The sequence below is a fragment of the Arvicola amphibius genome, chromosome X, assembly GCF_903992535.2.
Source record: "Arvicola amphibius chromosome X, mArvAmp1.2, whole genome shotgun sequence".
Classification (NCBI taxonomy): domain Eukaryota; kingdom Metazoa; phylum Chordata; class Mammalia; order Rodentia; family Cricetidae; genus Arvicola; species Arvicola amphibius.
The window spans coordinates 11,735,860-11,756,715 of record NC_052065.1 but is presented as its reverse complement, the minus strand read 5'-3'; the positions used below and the strand labels follow the sequence as shown (position 1 = coordinate 11,756,715).

Genomic DNA, 20,856 nt, shown 5'->3' with positions numbered 1-20,856 from the left:
GCAGATGTGTGCTACTACATCCAGCTCTTTTTTCAGTATGCTTAGAATATTTTATAGCTGTGTAAAGTATCTTGATCATATCCATCCTACTCCTTTTTCCAGCTTCTCCCTTCTATCAGTATATCTTCCTTTCAGCCTTAATCCTCTTTATTCCCCCGCCAACTCAACATTTTCTTTCTTTCTTTCTTTCTTTCTTTCTTTCTTTCTTTCTTTTCCTTCCTTCCTTCCTTCCTTCCTTCCTTCCTTCCTTCCTTCCTTCCTTCCTTCCTTTCTTTTGTGTGATCCTGATAAGGCTAACAGGTTTTCCCATATTTTTATATAGTTTTCAGTAGACCTGTGTGTAAATACATAAGAGAAACAGGATAGCTGGGTGCAAAGAGAATTACTTCCAGAATTGGAGACCTATTTTTGTTTTGGTCTTTAGTTGAAGTTGTTTGATCTTGGGCATAACACTTTAGAACGCCCTCAAGTTCCTAATTTATAGTGGGGATAATGGTATCTAGTGGGCCACAGTGAGCAACAATGGAATGATGGAATGGATATTGGGCATGAGCTGGTATATGAAAGCCCCTCAGGCACTAGTTACTGCTAGTGTGTGTCTTTACTGTGGATGTCTCTCACTCTCTCCTGCTTTCTTCTTCTGTTGCTTTTGGGTCCAGTGTGTATTTGTTACCCATTCAGCTTGTTTTTCATCCTTCCTTGACCTGAGCCTCCTTAGTTCCAGCTTGGACTCCCAGCTTGGACTCATGTTTCTCATTAAGTCCCTTGTTCCTTCCACCACCACTGGTTTTATTTCTATCTCATTATTCATTTCTAAACTCCTTTTCAGTTTCTCATTTTTTACTAGCAATTGTTTGCCAGACTGTCTGCCACTGAAAATATAGGAGTCTTGTAATGTGGAAGTAGATCAGCGAAACTAGGGCCCTCCTGCCGTCCACACATGGACTTAGCCCATTGTCCACTTGTCTTTGTAGCATCATAAGGAAGTGTTGCATGGTAAGAGGCAGCATAGGTACAAGATTTATGCTAGAAAATCTCAGCACCTCTAGGAATTGTTGACCATGTGGCCCCCATCTCAGGAAGACTATCCCCTTTCTAAGTAGAGAGCAGTGAGAATTTGTGGCCAGGTTATCTGACACTTAAGCTTTGGGGGAAACTATGTTGGAGTCAAATGTGTGAGTATTCATGCTGGTTGGAATAAACAATATTTATTAGATGGATATACTACAGTTCGGATCTGGCTAGACTTTGTACCAAGAAAATTATATATTTTTATTTCTCATCTAGATGTAGGTATTTCAGACTCATTTTTAACAGATTGTGAGATTATATCATGTTTGTAAAGGCTTGATACATGAAGTTAGCTTTCAGTCAATGTTAATAGTTATGACTATGGCTTCAAAAACTGTTTAATGTACAAGCTTGTTCTTACTACTTTAAAAATATTTTTGAGCATAATTTAATTTTATTCACAGCTTCTTCTTCTCATTTCTCATATTTTCTTTTTGTGACCTGCAGCCTTAGAGAATGAAGTGTTCCGAAATCCAAAGCAGTCTTTGACCCTTCATTCCCTGAGTGGTCTAGTGAGTGGCAAGATGGCGCCTCACAATGAGGATTCAAGAGGGGATTTCTTGAATGCACCTCTTGAACAGAACAAGGTTATGGCAGGTGCAGTTATGTCAAGGGTCCTACCTTATGCAAATACAGCAACAGAGACCAGTTCCCCAGACTCTGACCTTGAGTTCATAGCCAGTAGCACTAAAGCCAGAGTGAGAGAGCTAGAGCAAGAGGCTGAACGCTTGGAAAAGGCTTTCAGAAATTACCATCGAAGAGTTACTCGGAATCCTACTGTGAGTCCTCAGCCAGCAAAGAGTCCTTCATCTGTACACTCACTAGGAGCTCTCAGAAGTGTAGCTTCCAGTTCCATGGACAGACATGTTTCTGCAGAGGACAGAGTTGTCTCTGAACAGCCTTTTATGGACATGCTGAAGGAAGAAAAGAGTGACGTGTCCAAAGCGTTCATGGGTAGCATGGCTTCACGGCCTCGCAGGACCTCTTCCTCCACACGCCTCTCCTCTACACCCCATCCAAAATCGAGAAGAAGCCTTGATAATGAAATGTATCTGGAAGGTAAGCCACTGTCCAGAGGGTTGTGACATAGCTGCTTTAGACTCAGGCAGTATACTGAGTAGTTAGCTTGGAGGAGCCCGCTCCAGCAGTGCTGGTATTCTCATCCTGCCATACCGTGGTTAGCAGTGGTAGCCTTCCCATGGCATGGGGTTGGTGTGGAACTCGAAGTACAAAAGGTGTTAAGGTCTAGAGTTTTTTTTTTTTTTTTTTTTTTAGCTTACAGAAGTGTTGCAGGAACAACATGGCCTTTATCTTGCTGATTAGTTTTGTATGTTCCATGTTACTTACACAGTTTGAGTTTGGTGCTTGAATCATCTTGAATTATTGCCTTTGTGGATCTTATACATCAAGCTTGGCTATTTTCAAGGATGGCATAGGATTTATTTTCAACTTAATAGAGCTTTTAAAAAACCACTTTGAAGCCGGGCAGTGGTGGCGCACGCCTTTAATCCCAGCACTTGGGAGGCAGAGGCAGGCGGATCTCTGTGAGTTCGAGGCCAGCCTGGGCTACAACAGCTAGTTCTAGGACAGGCTCCAAAGCTACAGAGAAACCCTGTCTTCAAAAACCAAAACCAAAACCAAAAAACCACTTTGATACCTTCTCTATTCAGTTTGTGACATACTTGCCCCGATTCCTTCTACCACGTAGGTCTTGGTAGACTACACATTGCTTCCTCCAGCCCCTGTCTTGTCAGAGCAGCTGGGTCACATGTTGCTTCCTCTAGTCCTTGTCCTGACAGAACAGCAGCCCAGCCATCACCTGTTCCATCTAGGCACAGTTTCTCTGATCCTTCTTTCTCCAGTGCTCCAGATAAAAATGCCTGGTAAGTTATTTTCTCATCAGCTTCTCTTGATTTACGCTACTGACTACTATTTTGACTTTCACTCCTTTGGCCTTTTAAGGCAATATTAAAGATCATGTGGCAGTCTGCAATTTACAGTTAGATTATAAAATCATTTGTGATCTTTAAAAGTCATCTGAATTATGAAGGAGAATAATTGTATAAATAAAAATCTTTATAGGTCTGTGAATGGATTTGATTCATAAAGATACACAAATTAAATAAACTTTGTGAGAGTAAATTTGGCTCGTTTTTAAAACTGGAGAACTTAGACACATCAAAATATCATTTAAAAGTGTGTTTTGAGGGCAGGCATGGTGGCACACACAATTAATTCCAGCAATCAGGCAGAGGCAGATAGATCTCTGAGTTCAAGGCCAGCTTGGTTTATATATTAAGTTCCAGGACTGCCAGGACCATCTCAAAAACAAACATCAACAAAAAATGTTTTGGCATTTAAAGATAAATAAGGTTTCAGTTTGTGTATCATTAAAATAATTTCTGAAGTAAGTGGGCTCTAGGGTATGATTGTCAAAGTAGAAAGACATGCATGTTTTTTAGAACTAAGACAGTGGGTCATTGAGTCTATGATTCAATGACAAGACCACAGCAGGAGATCCTGAATCCCTGCTTCTGGGCTTCAGCTTGGCACCTGATGTTTAGGAATGGCTACCTGTTCAGATTCGAAAACTGCAGTTTGGGCCAATCATGGTCCTAGAGCATTTATATTCCTTAATATTTTTATATTGTACTTTTTTTCCAGACAGGCTCATTTGTTATGTTGCCCAGGCTGGCTTCAAACTTGTAGTGGTCCTCCAGCCTGCCTGCCTTTTGAACCCTGAGTCCCCATGCACAGCTTGTATTGAATTTTCTTAAGAGAAAGCCAAAAAGAGCATGGAGACCTACAGTAACAAAGTCAGTCCACTTTGTAGAGTTACATTTTCAGCTGGTTTGTGCTGATGGCATATGGAATTTGTCTTTTGAGAAAATGTCTTGTGGTTAGTGGAAAACTACCCAAGGAATGGTATTGAGAGTACAATATTCTTTGTTAACTGGAGCAGTGACTACTTAAGGGCATGGGATGGTAACAAGGGACGTGGCTGAGTAAATATAGATTAGTTGCCAAGAACAGTGCTTGGTGGCAAGCTCAGTCCTCTGAAGCCATTCTCACTCCCAACACACACACACACACACACACTATACGACTGGGTCCTAGAGCCATTTTTATTACTATTTTTAATGTGTATGGGTATTTTGCCTCCTTCTATGTCTGTGTACCATAAGCATACCTGGTGCCTGCAGAGGCCAGAAGAGGTTGTCAGATCCCCTGGACATGGAGTTTCAGGCTATTGTGAAAAGTCACGTGGGAGCTGGGAATTGGACCCAGGTCCTCTGGAACAGCAACTACTGAACCATCTCTCTAGCATGTAGAGCCATTCTATATAAGTCAATGAATAAATGAGTTTCAGAGCTAAGCATGCTTGCTTATCCCTATTATAATCCCAACATTGAAGAAACTGAGACAGGAGAATTATCATGAGCTTGAGGTCAGTCTGGGCTACATAATGAGTTCTAGGCCTATCACAGAGAACCAGTCCTCCCAAAAAATTGGAAGTTTTATAATTATTTTCAGCAACCAAAAAACTTTTGCCACCCTATTCTATTGGCTTTTATGTTACTAACACTTTATATTCATGTATTTTATTTTTCCAATCCAGTTTTTATCAAAGACAAACTGAAACTCAAGACAAAAGCGAATTTTCAAATGTGGACAAGCAATCTTTGAAATATAATGAGGAGTATGGATCACCTTTCAGATGTAAGCTTTGAATATTAGGTTTAGTGTGTATGTATGTGCATGGTTATACATGTGCCATGGCACCTGTGTGGAGGTCAGAGGGTAATTTCAGATTTCATACATTATCTTCCACCTTGTTTAAGGCCAGGGTGTTTTTATTCATAATTATATACTGGTATGCCAAGCTATACAGCTAGTGAGCTAACTAACAGACTCTCCTGGCTTGGCCTTCCATCCCGCTTTAGTCGCGCTGGAATTACAGACACATGTAGAGATCCGAGAAGAGCTTGTAGGAGTCAGTTCTCTTGTCAGGTCCCAGGTATGGAACTTAGGTAGTCAAGCTTATTGGGAAGCATCTTTACTTGGTGAGCTATCTTTCCAGCCTTGATTCATTTTCCTGTCACGAAGAATTTTAGGCTGCATTTGAGTTTCCTTTGGGGAAAAAAAAAGGTGTAACATAGTTTCCAAGTTAAAACTAAGGCCATAAAGTGAATCTTTAATATTTCAAGGTTGGGCTTACTTCAATTAAAAAAAAATACTTTTCTCATTGTTTATTCTTTTTCCTTTCTGTGGAATAAAATATTTTCTTTAACTTATACCGATAGAATGGAAGTGAAAGAATGTTCAAATGAGGGGTTGGGGTAATGGCTCTGTCTGTAAAGTGCACTTGCATAAAAGCTGGGCACAGTGGTGTACTCCTATGATCCAGCACTGGGGATCTGGAGACAGGAGGGTGCATGGGGCTTCACTGGCTAGCCAGCCTAGCAAAATCAACTGACCTTTCAGAGTTGAGTGATAGACTCTCTCACAAAAAAGTAAGGTGGAGAGTGATTGAGGAAGACACCAAACATTGACCTGGCCACCACATGCACACATAAAAATTAAGATGAGAGACAAGAAAGTGGTGGCCTAGCTATAACCATGCCTTGGACTGTATCACCCTGCTTTATAGGTATAATAAGGATATAGGGTCCTTCACCTCTGAGACTCTTTCCAGCTTGAGAATTCTTTACATTTGTATATGATCTATCATTTGGGCTTGTTGTTTCATTTCAAATCTGAAAGAATCATTTTTGCATAGTTAAATGAGAAGGCTTTAGTAAATTTTGTGAATTTTTTAACTCTAGTTAATAGACTTTGTTAATTCATTAATTTTTTTCATTCTTTGAGAATTTCAGACATGTATATACAGTGTATTTTGATTATAGCCACTGCCTACTCCCCTCAAACTTCTTCCTGACTCCCTGTTGCCATGTCTCCCTCCCAGCTTCATAACCCAATGAGTCCAGTCAGAGTTGTCCATATGTGCATGGGTGTAGGGTCATCCACTAGAGCAGGGGCAACTTAGTAGGAGCCTCTTCCCTTAAAAAGAAACCTTTCTTCCCTACTCCAGTAGCTTTCAGCTACCAAAGCTCCTCAGTTAAGTAGTGGGGCTTTTTGAGTCCCTCCTTCATCTCTGCCAGGATATTGACTGCTTTTGGTCATTAAAATATTAATATTGAATTCAAATTATTAAAATTGAATTTATTATATTAAAGTTGAATTCAAAGGATTTTATCTGCAAACCAAATGAATTCTCTGTTGAATGATGAATCTAGTTTTGTAACTGAATATAATTTTTAAAATAGAAAGAAACTTTGAAAGTTGAGCATCTTGTAAGTGGTTGTACTAAGACCCCTGTAGGAGAGGGCCACCATTTGCTTTTAGTGCAGTTTTAGTGTTCCAGGGTTAGATCTATCTCCACTACTCCCTAACCCTTAAGCACCCTCCACTCCTGCACTACATAGTCCTTCTTTCACTTTCTGCTGTTACTAAGGACTCATGCATAATCAGTTATACCTCATGTAAATGCAGGGAACAAGCCAGAACAGTTTGAAGCAGAAGGACTCTACCCTGCTGGTGACATGCCTAGCATGGATGTTGCTGCAGCTACTGTGCCTTCCAGACCAATTTCATATGACTGCCCAAGTAAGTGATTCTTTTCTTAAACTATCAGTAACCAATAGCCACATGTTGCATGCTGATTTATGTACTCTGTAAATTATTTCCCAATTACTAAAGCTCTTCTGTTATTACATTTACTTATTTATTTCATTAATTGTGTACACTGGTGGTTGTCTGTATATGTGCATGAGAGTACAGGTGCCTGGGGAGGCCAGAAGAAGGCACTGGACTCTTTGGAGTTAGAGTTACAGGCAATTGTGAGCTACCTAGTGATAGGTTCTGGGGCCCAAATGCTGGTTCTCTGAAAGAGTAGCAAACACTTTAACTGTCAAGCCATTTCTCCAGGCCCAACATTAATTGTTCCTTTGTTTGTTTGGTTTTTTTTTGTTTGTTTCTGTGTGTTTGTTTGTGGAGGTCAAAGGACAACTTGTGGGAGTCAGTTGTCATGGATAAAACTTGGATTTGGTAGCAAGTACATCTACTTGCTGAGCCATCTCTCTGGCCCTATAGGAGTTTCATAAACATTCAGAGATTTGGGCTTGTGGTATTATCATTATCAATGACATTCTAAAAGAAGTCTTCCTATGTGGCCATGTATAAACTGCTAAGGAAACCTGAGAATAAGATTTCTCATTAAGTCCTTTTAAAAAATGTTTACTTCGTCAGAGTCGAACAGAGCAATTATGCTTTTCCCTTAAGACTTCTGCCAAAATTGTTCCGTAAAGAACCTTATCCATAGAAATTGTGGTTAAAAACCTGAATTAATGGTCAAGTCCCATTGTATATCTTTAATATAATCACAACATTTTAGTGTTTATTGTCTTACTTCCCCTGTCATAAGTTAGGATAGAAAAACTTTATATTTCGATCTTCAGAAATGTTCGTATCATTACATTGTCACTGGTCGTCAGACTTCTGCCTGGCCAGTGCTTCTTTCTCTTCTTCAGCTTCTCCACTTCTCTGTCAGGTGGTAGAGGGAGCAGAGAGCAGAACTGAGGAGGTTTGTGCTTTGTTTCAGCCCAGCCAACAGCCAGGCGCTTTTCTTCTTGGCCTCAAACTTGAAAGGAAATGTCTTACTTAAAGCCGCCTCCTTCGGGAGGCAGAGGCAGGCGGATCTCTGTGAGTTCGAGGCCAGCCTGGTCTACAAGAGCTAGTTCCAGGACAGGCTCTAAAAAAGCTGCAGAGAAACCCTGTCTCGAAAAACCAAAAAAAGAGAAAAGAAAAAAAAAGCCGCCTCTTAGTGCTGTCCAAACAGGAACACCAGCATCACCTCCCACCAACCCACATACTCAGTCTCTCCATAGTAGTTTCTTGGTTTAAGCCACAGTACTCAGGAAGATGAGGAACTATTGAAAGGAGCAAGTGATTTTGATTATACTCACTCCTGAGTAAGTGTGCTTTGGAAGGTAATTCATTTAACTAAACTCAACTAAGCACCTTCTCTCTGTTGGGCAATGAATACAATTAGTGAGCCAAACCAAGCTCCTGCCTTCATGGAGACTCTGGAAAAAAAGGGGGATGGGTGCAGTGAAGGAGTCCAGCAGGTCATCATGCATGCCCTTGATAGGAGGCACAGAAGGTACGGCAGCCGTGTTTACAGAACTGAGGGAAGGAGCCAAAATAATAGCTAAAGGGAATCAGTGAGTAGCTGCCTTGAGATGTATAGAAGACTACATTGGTGGCTTTTTAAATCATTAGTAAGAGCATGGGTATGTGTTGATCACTTGAGACATTCTCATATATTCATCTCTGCCTCTTCATCTAGGCACAAAGAAGGTCAAAATGTGTCCTTAAAGTACCTAATGCATATACTTCTGGTCTTGGCTTTTGTGTCCAAAGAAGTTTCTGCACTTCCTCTCTGTTTCCCTTTTCCCCCCTTTTATCTTGTTCTGTTTCCTCTTTTTCCTCTCTCTCAGCCACAGTCCTGTTTTGTTATTGCTATTCCCTTTGGGAAAGTAGAACCATTTGAACTAACCTCTCCTCTATCAGCAAGGAGGGACAGGATAGTTGTGCCTGTGGTGAGTGTCTGCTATTTTAATTTTATGACGTAGGTAGGTAGGTAGGTAGATAGGTAGGTAGGTAGGCAGGCAGACAGACAGACAGACAGAGAGATAGGTAGATCTGTGCTGCCATTCTCTTGTCAGCAAAACTCCATTCCTGCTAAGCATTTGGAATAAGGGTCTGAAGTCCTCTGGTGATCCTGTGACATTGTTGCTGATTGGCATTGTTTGAGTGAAAAATGTAGCCATGGGCCAGAGCTAAAAAAATGGCCAGCATCATCATGTTTGGAATTGAGACTTAAGGATGAAAAGGGAGCAGACAATGTAATTGCCTCTCTAAGCTCATAGGGAGTGGCACTATTAGGAGATGTGGCTTTGTTGGAGGAAGTGTGTCACTGTGGAGGTGGGCTTTGAGGTCTCATATTTGCTCAAGCCACACCCAGTTCACTTCCTGTTGCCTGTGGGTCAAGATGTAGAACTCTCAGCTCCTTCTCCAGCACCATGTCTGCCTGCACACCACCATGTCCTACCATGATGATAATGGACCTAAGCTCTGAAAATATAAGCTGTCCCAACTAAAAGTTTTTCCTTTGTAAGAGTTGATGTGGTTGTGGTGTCTCTTCACAGCAGTAGAAACTCTAGCTAGGACAATGGGCCTTGCTCAGAAGAAATAGAAGTGGGGAAAAATAAGCACACATGATGTTCTAGAAAGAAGGTATAAGATACTGGCAAGTAACTCACTGGTATGTTTATGTATCACTTGGAGGGTAAGGAGGATCTCACAGAAGAACTGTCTGTAGCAGCAAGATGAATTGCACAATCACACAAGCCCTGGTGTCTCAGTGGACATGGGATAAGTATGTTGCCTGGGCTTCCCTTGAACTTGTGGACTCAGATTCTTGGATTGCTAGCACTATACTTGTGTGTGTATGTGGCCTATCTAGACAAAGATGATGAAAAAAACCAGTATAACTTTGGGAGGAGAAGGCTAGTGTTGTGGAATTTCTCTATGCCTGTGACAGAAAGTCCACTAAAAATATGGTTGTGAGGCTGGGGAGAATGGTTGGGAATGAAGAAAAACATGGAAATGATTGGGGGTTAAGGTGTCCCTAGGGAGGGGCTGGAGAGATGGGCTCAGTGTTAAAAAGCACTGCCAGCTCTTCCAGAAGATCCAGGATTGGTTCCCATCCACCCTATGGCAGCTCATAGCCATCTGTAACTCCAGTCCACGAGAATCTGACACCCTCTTCTGTTCGTATCAGGCATTGCATACACATGGTAGACAGACACATGTGCAAGCAAAACCAGCTGTACACATGAGATAAAAGTTGAAAAAAGATGATCCCTAGGAAGGAGCAGGATCGGTGCATAGAGATGTGACGTGTGACACAGCTAGAGTGGACAAGGATGAAGCAGAGGAGGAGTTCTATTCTGTTTGGACCAGGAATGACTTGAGCATCTTTTTAGGAGTAAGAAGAAAGGGTTTTTAAATGGTTGTGGAAATAGGGGCTAATGATTCTGAAGACAGAGGAAGGATTGTACTCAAATGTGAAGGCGGAAATGTAGGATTTGCCATGGAGAGGCTGAAGCAGGGAGAGAAGAGATAAGTGAAGAGTATATGGGATGGAGGGAGAACAGTTGAGGTTGTTTGTGGTGTGCTGGTTTATATCCAGGAAAGTAAAAGTCGGGGTATGTTGCTATGGGTCAGTCTGTGGGCTGGAAGACAATAAAATAGAGCAAGAGCTTAGAATAGGTCATCAGAATCAGTAGAAAATCAAGCAGGCCTGCAGAAGACCAAATGTGAAAAATCATATTGGCAGCTACTCACTCCATTTTTTTTTTTTTTGGTCCTGTTAGGTGCTGGTCAAGAGGAAGAACAACAGCTATGGGAACTACACATGAAAGAACGAAGGCAGAGAGAAGAACAAAGGCATTATGAACGGCAAGAAGCTCTAGAGAGGGAAAGAAGAGAGCTGGAAAAACTGGAGCAGGAGCGGGTAATGTGTCACTTAAATCCCTGTACAAGTTTCTCCAGTGTACACCTTCAGCAAGTACGTTGAGCTCAGGGATGTGAGCCCGTAGTGCTGTGAGGTTAGAGAAGCAGCAGGTAACTTCAAAGGCATTCCCTCTCCTCTCCTTGTGCTTGCCTTCTGAGCATCTCGGTTTTGAAAAGACATTCACATGCGCTCTCATCTGTTGTGTAACTTCCCTCTGTACACACATTCCGACAGAGCCAGCTATCCAGCCTGGAAGAGCTAAGGCCATTGTCTACCTCTCTCCTTGCCTTCCATGTTCTGATTTTAGTGCTAGGCAGATGGATTACTTTGGCCACTTAGAAATGTTTCTTGGCTACCCTTCCTTCCTTGAAATGACAAATTTGTCTGATAGTAGCAGTGACTTCCATTTAAATACACACACATATATATTTCTCTGGTATGCAAGTTGTACTTCCAGGATAAGGATCGTATTACTATGATTTGTAGACACTGAGAAGCTTTTAAAACATGTTCATGTATTTCTTATTTTGGCACTGACCTATTTCTAGAGGATGATTGAAGAATCACTGAAGGATGAAATAGAAGAAGAATTAGGAAAAAGTGTTCAAGAACAGAAAGACGAATCATCTCATGGTGAAAATCCTTTAGAGAAGTACATGAAAATCATCCAGCAGAGACAGGAGCAATCAAATGCAGATAAGGTGCCTATGTTATGGGTAGTAATGTGGGGTGGCAGAACAGAGGGTAGTCACTGGGGAGGCTTATTTTAACGCCTTGGAACATGTGTTCTCTGTTGAAGACAAAAGATTAAAGGCTAAAAAGTGAATATTTGAAATGGAACCATGAATCTTTAAACATATATTACACTGTTGACAAAATTTTGGTTTTGGTTTAGGTAAAACACTGAAAAGATTCTGATTTGTCATTTTGTATCAGTTGGGATGTCTTATTTGAAAACAAGCAGCAGTGATGTATCATTGAGTTATGAATTGTGAAAAATCATTCCATCTGAATTATGAGTATTGAAAATGCATGCATTGGATTATTTTGATGTGCTTGCTAAATTTGACTTTAAAGAGGCCTTTTATTAGGCTCTTATATATATTTCTAGAATAATTGGAGAAATCAAAGTGTACCAATTCTTGGGTTTCTGCTAAGATCTTCTGTTAAGATCAGGTGTAAAAGCCTCTGTTTCATGACATTTAACTTGTTTCAAAATTCTTCTTTCCCCATCCTGTGGAAGAGCTCAAAAAAATCAGTCATCGAATACTCACTAATGGACACGACGGTACCTAGTGACAAGGATGAGAGGTATGATTTCCCTCAAACATTATGTCCTTCAGGCGAACCATTATTGCTCATCTTGTCAGCTGAAAATGATCAGATAGTTGGGTTTACCTTAAATTACTGAATCAGTAAAAATGACTGACTTTTGAAAGTTGGGCATAGTAGTGTATGCAGCATTCAGGAGACTGGGGCAGGAAGATGAAGAGTTTGAAGTTACTTGGGCTACATAGTGAGTCTCTCAAATAAATTAATTTAAAAGGGATGGAGATTTAGCTCAGTTAGTAGTGCTTAGCTAAAATGTGGGGATCCTTGAGTTCAGTCTCCAACCTCTTAAAGATGGTGTGGTGCTGCATGCCTATAATTCCAACACCCAGAGGTGGAAGCAAGAGAAATAGAAATTTAAGGTCAGTTTTGCTTATGTAGTTTGGGACCAGCCAGGGACCCATGAGACCCGGCGTTGAAAAAACAAAGAAAACAATACTGGCTCTTAAAAGTCCATTGTGATTTTCTTTGAAATTGGCCCTGATACAATCCTACAGTACGAACATTGTGACGGTCTAGAACAGTGATGTTCAACCATCCTAATGTTGCCATCTTTTTTATTCCTCATGTTGTGCTCACTGCCTATCATAAAATTATTTTTGTTACTACTTCATAACTAATTTTCTACCATTATAAATTGTAATGAAGGTACCTATGTTTTCTGCTAGTCTTAGGCATCTCCTGTGAAGGGGTCATTTGACACCAACTCCTCCCACCACACATTCCCCCCATAATGACCCACAGGTTGAAAACAACTGATCTAGAAGTTGGAATGAATTTTTTAAATATCTAATTTTTCTTTTTAGTTCTCGAGGCTTTTCTCATGAAGAACAAGATGACGTCTGGTGATCACATTAGTTGTCTAGCTTTTACATACAAGAAGTCATGTAATAGTATTCTCCTTTTTCTGTAATTAAAATTGTCAATAAAATATTTGTGTGTAGTGATTTCTTAACATGGTTTTAATTTGGTACCATAATGTATGAAACAACAGTAACAGTCAGTTGAACCCTTCCACTACCCTTTTTATTGTTTTGAGACTTGTCTGAAGCCCTGGCTGGCATTGAACTCACACAGATTCATTTGCCTCTGCCTCCCTTTCAAGGCATGCAGCGCATTCGCACACCTTTCTTTAGCTATGGAATTTATTCATTACACTAAAACGACACTCCCCTCTCTGGTTTTGTCTTAAGTTACACCTATTCGAAAACTTATCTTGTCTGCCCCCAGGCCTGCCTTTGCTAAGTTTAAGCTGAGTGCCTTGTGCTCTATACTTTGGCTCTGATGTGTAAAACAGGAAGTCATCCATCCAGCAGAGTTTTCTCCCTAGACATGAACACAATTTTTTTTCCATCGTAATGTCTATAAATAATATTTTGCCATCTGCTGTGGTTAAATGTGTAGGTCTTCTGATATTCCTATGTTGGAACTTAAACCCTAGTGTGATAGTATTAGGAGGAGGGCTTCTAGGAGATGATCAAGGCATGAAAGCAGAACCCTCAAATAGAATAAATGACCTCACTATAAAACCTTTTGCCTCTCAGATTTTGGGGAGACAGCAGCTGTCCCTTTCAGATGTACCAAGAACTTGATGGCTGTATAAGCCAAGGCCTGACCCACTGAAATTGCCAGCATTTTGTTACTGAGCTTCTCAAGTCTCCAGAACTGTAAAACAAAACAAAAAAGACCCCAAACTTAGCCGGGTGGTAGTGGTGCATGTCTTTAATCTCAGCTCTTGGGAGGCAGAAGCAGGCAGATCTCTGTAAGTTTGAGGCCAGCGTTGTCTACATAGTAAGTTCCAGGACAACCAGAGCTACACAGAGAAACCTTATCTCAAAACAAAAAACAAAACAACCAAATTTCCTTCTTTATAAGTTACCTGGTCTAAGATATTTTTAGTAGGAGTAAGCCATCATCTTTACTGTAGTAGCCTTGACCCTTATTTATAATGAGTGGACTTACTGATTTTTTTAAGTATGTAGGCTTCCCCTGTAACTTTTACTTCACTTTTTTCCCAAGACAGGTCTTCTCTGTGTAACTGCCCTGGCTGTTCTGGAATTCACTCTGTAGACCATGCTGGCCTTGAACTCAGAGATCTGCTTGCCTCTTCCAAGAGCAGGAATTAAAGGTGTGTGCCACCACCTGGCTCATTTTTATCTTCTAAAATGTTTTACAAGAGGTAATTGGAAAAAAAACATGCCTTCTGGAGGTTCCTATGTTTGATGGTGGAATTACTGTCAATTAAGACTGCTTGTGATTTTGCTAAACCATTAGAGTTTATTCAGGAGGTTCCTGTGGCTTATCCAAAATGCAGCCTAAGCAGAAGGTATTAAGTGAGATAAATTTTATTGCATTTGGGTTCCTGATTGTTCTACACTACGAATGAATGGCAGTGATCCAGAATCAACACCTCATATGGAGATATTATTGTGTCCATAATGCCAAAGGTTGGGTCTCACTAAGAAAGGTCAGGTGTAGACAATCAAAATGCATAATCATACTGACAGTCATGTTTTAAATTATAGAATGAAATTTCAAGTAACAACTGTTAGAATGAGTTGTTCTTCTATCCCCAAATAGATCTTTTTCCCCCTAGACTTTGGGGTTGAAAATGAGTCACCAGCAAATAGACCTTTATTAAGGTTCCCCCATTATTCCTACTTTGCCAAAGATTAAGCCATGTGTTAATCCTATAGGTGGATGGCTTTTTATTGGAGAAACTAGTTATGAAAATCCTGTGCCTTTCACAGACCTCTTAAGTGCCACTAGTAGCATTTTATATAAAAGAGGGCTCAGTAGGTTACAATATTTCTCAAATTGTTCTGGCTAAAAACAGGTTTGTGTGTGTGTGTGTGTGTGTGTGTGTGTGTGTGTGTGTGTATGCAAAATAAAACCCATAGCATTCTCCCATGGACTACATTACCAATGTGAAGTCTTGATGTATATTATTTAAAAATGACACCATACTGCGAACAGAGAAAGATAGGATTTATGTATGGTAAAATGGCAAGCAAATGAAGCTATAATTTTATTTCATTACTCTTTAGTACATCCACAACTATTTCCACCTAAATAGATCTTTAAAATAAGCATACACAAGTATTGACTATTATCTACAAATATTTATTGTAACACTTGAATAGAACTACAGGAAGCCCTTGGCACTGATAGAAAATATTGATTCACTGTTAGGTTACAAAAATTTATACATAGCAAAATTTAATGCTCTTTACATAAAAAATATTAGACTACTTCAACAAAACGTTCATAAATTCCTGGCAATAGCTACCAGAATTAGAAAAGTAAAATTAGGCTTTAGACACTGCCTCTTCTAGAACACTGGACTCTAACAGCACCTCCACTGCTGGAAAAAATAAGAACTCTGTCATGCAACAGGAAAACAAAACACTAAGCTATCTTGGAACAACTGTTCTACACAGAAGAGAGCGTCTCCCAATTAAAAATAACCCAAATAGGCGTTTTTCGGCATTGACCAAAAGAAAAAAATCCAAATGAAATACGATAGTTGATGTTCGATTTTAATAGCATCTTGATAAAGGTATGCTTCCTTTCATTTGAATACATTTCTGCACATGTATATGTTTTAAAATCCAGGAAACAGCCTAACCACAAGGTAACTCTTAACATGAATATACATAGTTAACCCTATAGTATGCAGCCCCTTTGAAAAGCACTGGTGCACCCCACAGTTATATGTATGGATCATTCCAGAAAGAACAACACAAAACTTACCATCACTAATACCCAGTACCTATTAGTCACTTAATATTCTGGAACACAATGAGTTAGAAGGCAAGTTTCTTTTGAAAATGGCTTAAACTCAAGCAGTTTTCTTGCTGAACATCAAACATTATTATTCCAGGAAATTAAGATTTAGATACGAAAACAAATACCAATCCTAATTTAAATTACTTATGTATTAAAGTCTATAAAAGTAGGAGGTCTGTGGTCAATTTGCAGTTAGGTTTTTAGATAGTTGGTATGAAACTGTAAACTCACTATCAGACCACTTAAAAATGGTTTAGAATGGTGGTCATTTTAACAAGGTAACACTTCTTAAGAAAAATATTCGTGGAACAGAATTCTATGAAGGGATTTTGAGTCTCTGCTTACAGTATAAATTCTTAAAAATTTAAAGCAAATATTAAGGCAGAGCTGACATTTATTTCCAAACGAGAATGGTGATTACCGAATCGTGACTATCGTTTTGTTATGATGTGAGCTACTATAAAGCTGATTTTGCAGAGCTCGAGTCAGAATCCAGCTTCTGCACTGATAAATTTAGCATAATTGCAGCTCATTTTAGCATTCCTAAAAGATTTCTGAGTGGCGTGGGAAATGAATGAGACATTGGGGATACTAATTTTTACAGGTTTGAAGGAATGACATTATCAAAGGTTAATAAAGGTCAGCTATCAGAAATGAACTTCAGACCAATTCTATTTTGATAACACTTGGGGACAGGTGGCATATGAAAATCTAGAGTCCCATCCTTTGATACTGGCATGCCACAGGTCCGCTTCAAGAAGCATGACGTAAGCCTGTGTTAGAACTGCCCTAGCAGTCACGTGCACATGCCACAACTTTGCAAAGATGAACGGTCTTTCTTTCAAAGTGTTGCCTTTTAAAATGGCTAACATGAAACCTCCAATATTTGTTCTAAAGAAAATGATTTACCCACTGGAAGGTTTTCCTAGAGATCCACCCCAGCAGCTTGAGACAGTGAAATGTTGGTATGTCTACATTTGTTTGGTGGGATACACATCTGTACTGCAGAGCAGCTGTCTGATGATTTGTCAGAGCTGTAAATTCGTCGGCTGACACACTCTGGCAAACGCTTTTAAGTGTAAGAATTGAGTTGTTCTTTTGACCGAGACTGGATATCTTGCAGTTCCTGTTCTTCCTTTGCTTTGATATCCTGGTAAGCCTGCATTTTGCTTGCATCCTTTAAGTAAGCCCAGTTAGAAGACAGTATCATGAGGAAGTGGATCTGGAAAAGAAGGGTGAGCATGACGGCTAGTGAGCATGTGAGAAGGCAAAGCGAGCTGGTAGTCAGATTAGACGGGTCAGCTGGAGCGGGGCGAGGGTTATTCACTATTAATGCTCTCCTGCTAGCAGGGCGCCAGACGCACAGGGTGCTCTCCTAGTTGGCTCCACACTAAGAGGCTGAAGAAAAGTTAGTATGCAAATCTAGTAAACTTGGGAATAAAATGGCCGGTTATTGTTAAGAAGTGAAAATGAAATACATGGCAGTGCTCTTCACCACTTTGAGAGTAATTTTAAAGACAAATGCAGAGATTCAGAAACATTGCTTTTTAGGTTAAATGTAAGATAAAGACTTATCTGTGGGTAAAAAAAAATCCCCCAAAGGCCTACAAGTGTGAAAAATGTTTATTTTGAGTAAATAATTATAGAACTATATATTTAACATGGAAAAATTAAATGTTAAAACCAAAATTGAAAGTATGCAGTCTATATGTTTACACACTTTAGCAGTGAAAACCATATTCTTCCTTTTATAACTGCCATTACTTCATTTCCTCTAAGTTCATTTCACATAAAAATCCGTTGTCATTCTTTACAGTGTATGTGACAAGACACATCCTTCCTGTGTATTTTCCAATTGCCTGAAACATAAATCTACACAGCTCAGTTTCCTTAAATGCCATACTTCCTTCTCATATCATACTTCCTTCTCAACATATATGAGACCTTCAGATCTGGACCCAACTTCTCTTCCCTTTAAAATCCTACATGCCTCTTAAGAACCTAGTTATGAGGGAACAGTTACTATTCACCAGGACAATTTGAAATCACTAGTTTTGTGGGGTCTAAAGAAGTGACTGTCATACCAAAAATATGTAATCATTTTTCAGAAAAAGCAAATGGGTGACACCCTTCTTCAAATTTCATATGGCCTACTTGAAAGGGCATTTATTTGGTATGAATGGACCATGGATACAAAAACCTCTTCAATGGAATTTAAAATATACTTGAAACATCCTTTCTAGAAAAGAGTATGGCAAAATGAAATTTAGGTTATAACTTTTCCATCTTCAGCATTTGTATTCTTTCCATCATTAAGGCTGGTTATCAAGCAAGCGAGAATAACGGAAAATGCAGCTATGTCACAGTGTTAATGCTCCATTTAGAGATACTGCTCCAAGTTTAAGTTCAGGAAAATCATTTTTCAAAGGATGCTCACCAGTGTCAGTAAATTACAATCCTTTTCCAACTGTGGAAATAGGCCCCACTCTTTTGTAATCCACGTACAGTAAGTCATTATTTAGTCTACCATGCAAAGTGAGTTAACTGGAGCTATTTACAAGTTACTGTAGCAAAACTGCAGAAAGCTAGACTCTGCTTTAGTCTGGAGGGTCAGTGATATTCACGCTATAGAGCCGAGCGAGCTCTCTAGTGCTCCTTATCAGCCTTATGCAATTTAGAACTTAGTGCAGCAATCTTCCCGACTCTTAAACTTCAAAACCGCAAAGTTATATGTAGTAGCCATCATGTAGATCAGCTGGTGGAAGAGAACAAAACAGGACAGTAAGATACAGGCAGTGGGGGCTGATGGCGCGACACCTCTAAACTGGGGCAGGCCTGCGTGCCAGCTCACAGGCAAAGGGCCTTCTCCCCACCTTCTAATCAGAGCAGATGATTTTTCTCATCTAGCACATGACTTTTTTTCTGATCACACATACATAATGTAAGTCCTTGGCTCTGCCCTCAGTAAGCTTATTAAAAAGCCTTGGATGTGTTTCAAGAATAACAAGATAGAGAGCCGGGTCAGCAGTATGAGAGATGAAGCTCACTGCCCTATTTCCTCTCATCTTTCCCAAACTGCCTGCTCAGCAGCAATGAGTCTTCTTCCTGCCTGTTGCTCAGCCAAGAGAACAGGTCACCATGGTGATTTCATGGGAAGGAATGACTTAATGGTTAGGAAAACTGGGGATGAGCCATCCTCAAGCAGCTGAAATCTTGCTCTTCCGATCTTAAATTAGTTTTCTACAAGTCATAAACCAAGCCCACCACCACCAGCAATTATACACATACCTGCATGAAAGCCTGTTTACTTATAAGTCGATTCTCATTATGTGCAGATTTCAAGTTCACCTACTTGGTATAATATGTAACCCCCAAAACAGTATTCATCCCCCATGACTGGCCATGTGCAAAGCAGCTAAGATTTGAGTCCTCTAGTGTGCACAGTTCTAGCTGAGGTCTACTGAGGTGAGGCTTCCCTGTCTTTTCTCTGTGCTCACACTGTAAACAAGCATACTATTTGGTGCCAGTTCTGCCAAAATAGCTCCTAAGAAAGGTGTGCTAGTGCCATCCAGAGATAATGTGTGTGACAGAACCTTTTTCCAGGCACGCATGATGGTGACGTTGGCCATGAACTCAGTGGTAATGAATTACCTAAGGTGTCTTACACCGAAATCTACATGGAATAATGTGATCCAGAGGCTACTCTGTATTTCCCCAACATGCTATGTTCAATATATACAATTTAGCATTTGAACTGACTTTTTAGAATATTATTTCTGCACATAAGAAATATAATATGTATATTATATTTCTATTTAGAAGTCCTGATTTCTTTGCAAAGAAATGAGCAGTGCCTCACGTGAGTCTCTGTCCATGAATGAAGCCATGGCAATAATTGCTAAATGCAATAAGGCTATGCCTAGTCAGCAGGTGTTGGTACCCTCTCTTCTTTCCAGTGTCCAAATTGCATCAGTCGGTGCCAAGGCAGCTACTTCCTGTGAACTACACATTGGGTAAGTTTACAGAGGGAACAGTTAGCCACAGCTGAACACACGGATCCCTTGCTGCTTCTCCTGGTAAAAGCTGAAAGGGAAATCTGGTTTGGAGGCAGGGGGTGGAGTGCTCCACTAGGGTAGTTCTGGGATAGTTACTCACCAGGGCAATGACGGTGGCACCAGCTCCAGCACAAGCCACAATGAACAGGTGATAGGACATGTAGAACTAGGAAAGAATAAGGTACCATGAACATTTTGTGTGGAGTGAAGGGCCTTACATGCTGCTTTCCTCTCTTTCACAGCTCTTGGCTGCTAGCCTGGGTATAGGCTCAAATGTCCTTGGAGCCCTGGCTCACTTATAATCACTGCGGGAGCTTCAAGCCTTTCTGATTCTCAGGCTGCACCCCAGGTCGATCACATTGGAATAGTGAAGGTCTGGGCCTCAACTATGGATATAATGTGGTTCCTTAATGACTGCAATGTACAGCCAAGGTTAGGAGGCTCTGCTCTGAGCCAACAATGCATGTTATGGCTATACAAATGGACAAGTCAGATAGGGTAGAGGCCAGTTGTTTGTATAACTTGGTGCTTTCCAAACAGATGTCAGTGTTTTCTTAAATATATACACTTCACCAGTGCATTGAAGATTTTTGTTTCATAACCAGTTGTAAGCCCACAGCTGACAAATAGTGTTAAGAAAGTTTGATTTTAGAGTTTTAGGGTATGTTGCAAAATAAGGACTAAAATGAAGAAAGAAGGGCCTCAGAACAAGTTGTTCTGGAAATAGAAATGATTAGCTCTGTTCTCTTACGAAAATATAAGACATACACACAAATTTAGGATACTTTATTGTTTTTAATTGTATTTGTGGGTATGGATGTTTTGTATCCATATATATTAATAGTGCACCACATGTATGCCTGGTGTCTTTGGAGGCCAAAAGAGCATGTTGGGTTCCCTGGGACTGGAATTTGACAGAGAGTTGTGAGCTACTGTATGGGTACTGAGAACTGAACCTGCATCCTCCTGAAC

General features: G+C 40.2%; 2 protein-coding genes across 2 annotated transcripts in view; one reads left to right on the top strand and one right to left on the bottom strand.

Annotated features, from left to right (window-relative positions):
- Positions 1 to 12,987, top strand: part of Ofd1 (OFD1 centriole and centriolar satellite protein) — a 37,794-nt gene extending 24,807 nt beyond the window's left edge. The window contains exons 16-23 of the mRNA XM_038316248.1: positions 1,519 to 2,130; positions 2,780 to 2,954; positions 4,691 to 4,791; positions 6,625 to 6,738; positions 10,572 to 10,711; positions 11,260 to 11,412; positions 11,955 to 12,022; positions 12,847 to 12,987. Coding sequence (XP_038172176.1) covers positions 1,519 to 2,130; positions 2,780 to 2,954; positions 4,691 to 4,791; positions 6,625 to 6,738; positions 10,572 to 10,711; positions 11,260 to 11,412; positions 11,955 to 12,022; positions 12,847 to 12,889 — 1,406 coding nt within the window. The 3' untranslated portion in view covers positions 12,890 to 12,987. The remainder of the gene's footprint in view (positions 1 to 1,518; positions 2,131 to 2,779; positions 2,955 to 4,690; positions 4,792 to 6,624; positions 6,739 to 10,571; positions 10,712 to 11,259; positions 11,413 to 11,954; positions 12,023 to 12,846) is intronic.
- A 2,155-nt stretch (positions 12,988 to 15,142) lies between these two features.
- Positions 15,143 to 20,856, bottom strand: part of Gpm6b (glycoprotein M6B) — a 154,175-nt gene continuing 148,461 nt past the window's right edge. The window contains exons 6-7 of the mRNA XM_038316279.1: positions 19,985 to 20,050; positions 15,143 to 17,051 (exon numbers count right to left, since the gene is read on the bottom strand). Coding sequence (XP_038172207.1) covers positions 16,902 to 17,051; positions 19,985 to 20,050 — 216 coding nt within the window. The 3' untranslated portion in view covers positions 15,143 to 16,901. The remainder of the gene's footprint in view (positions 17,052 to 19,984; positions 20,051 to 20,856) is intronic.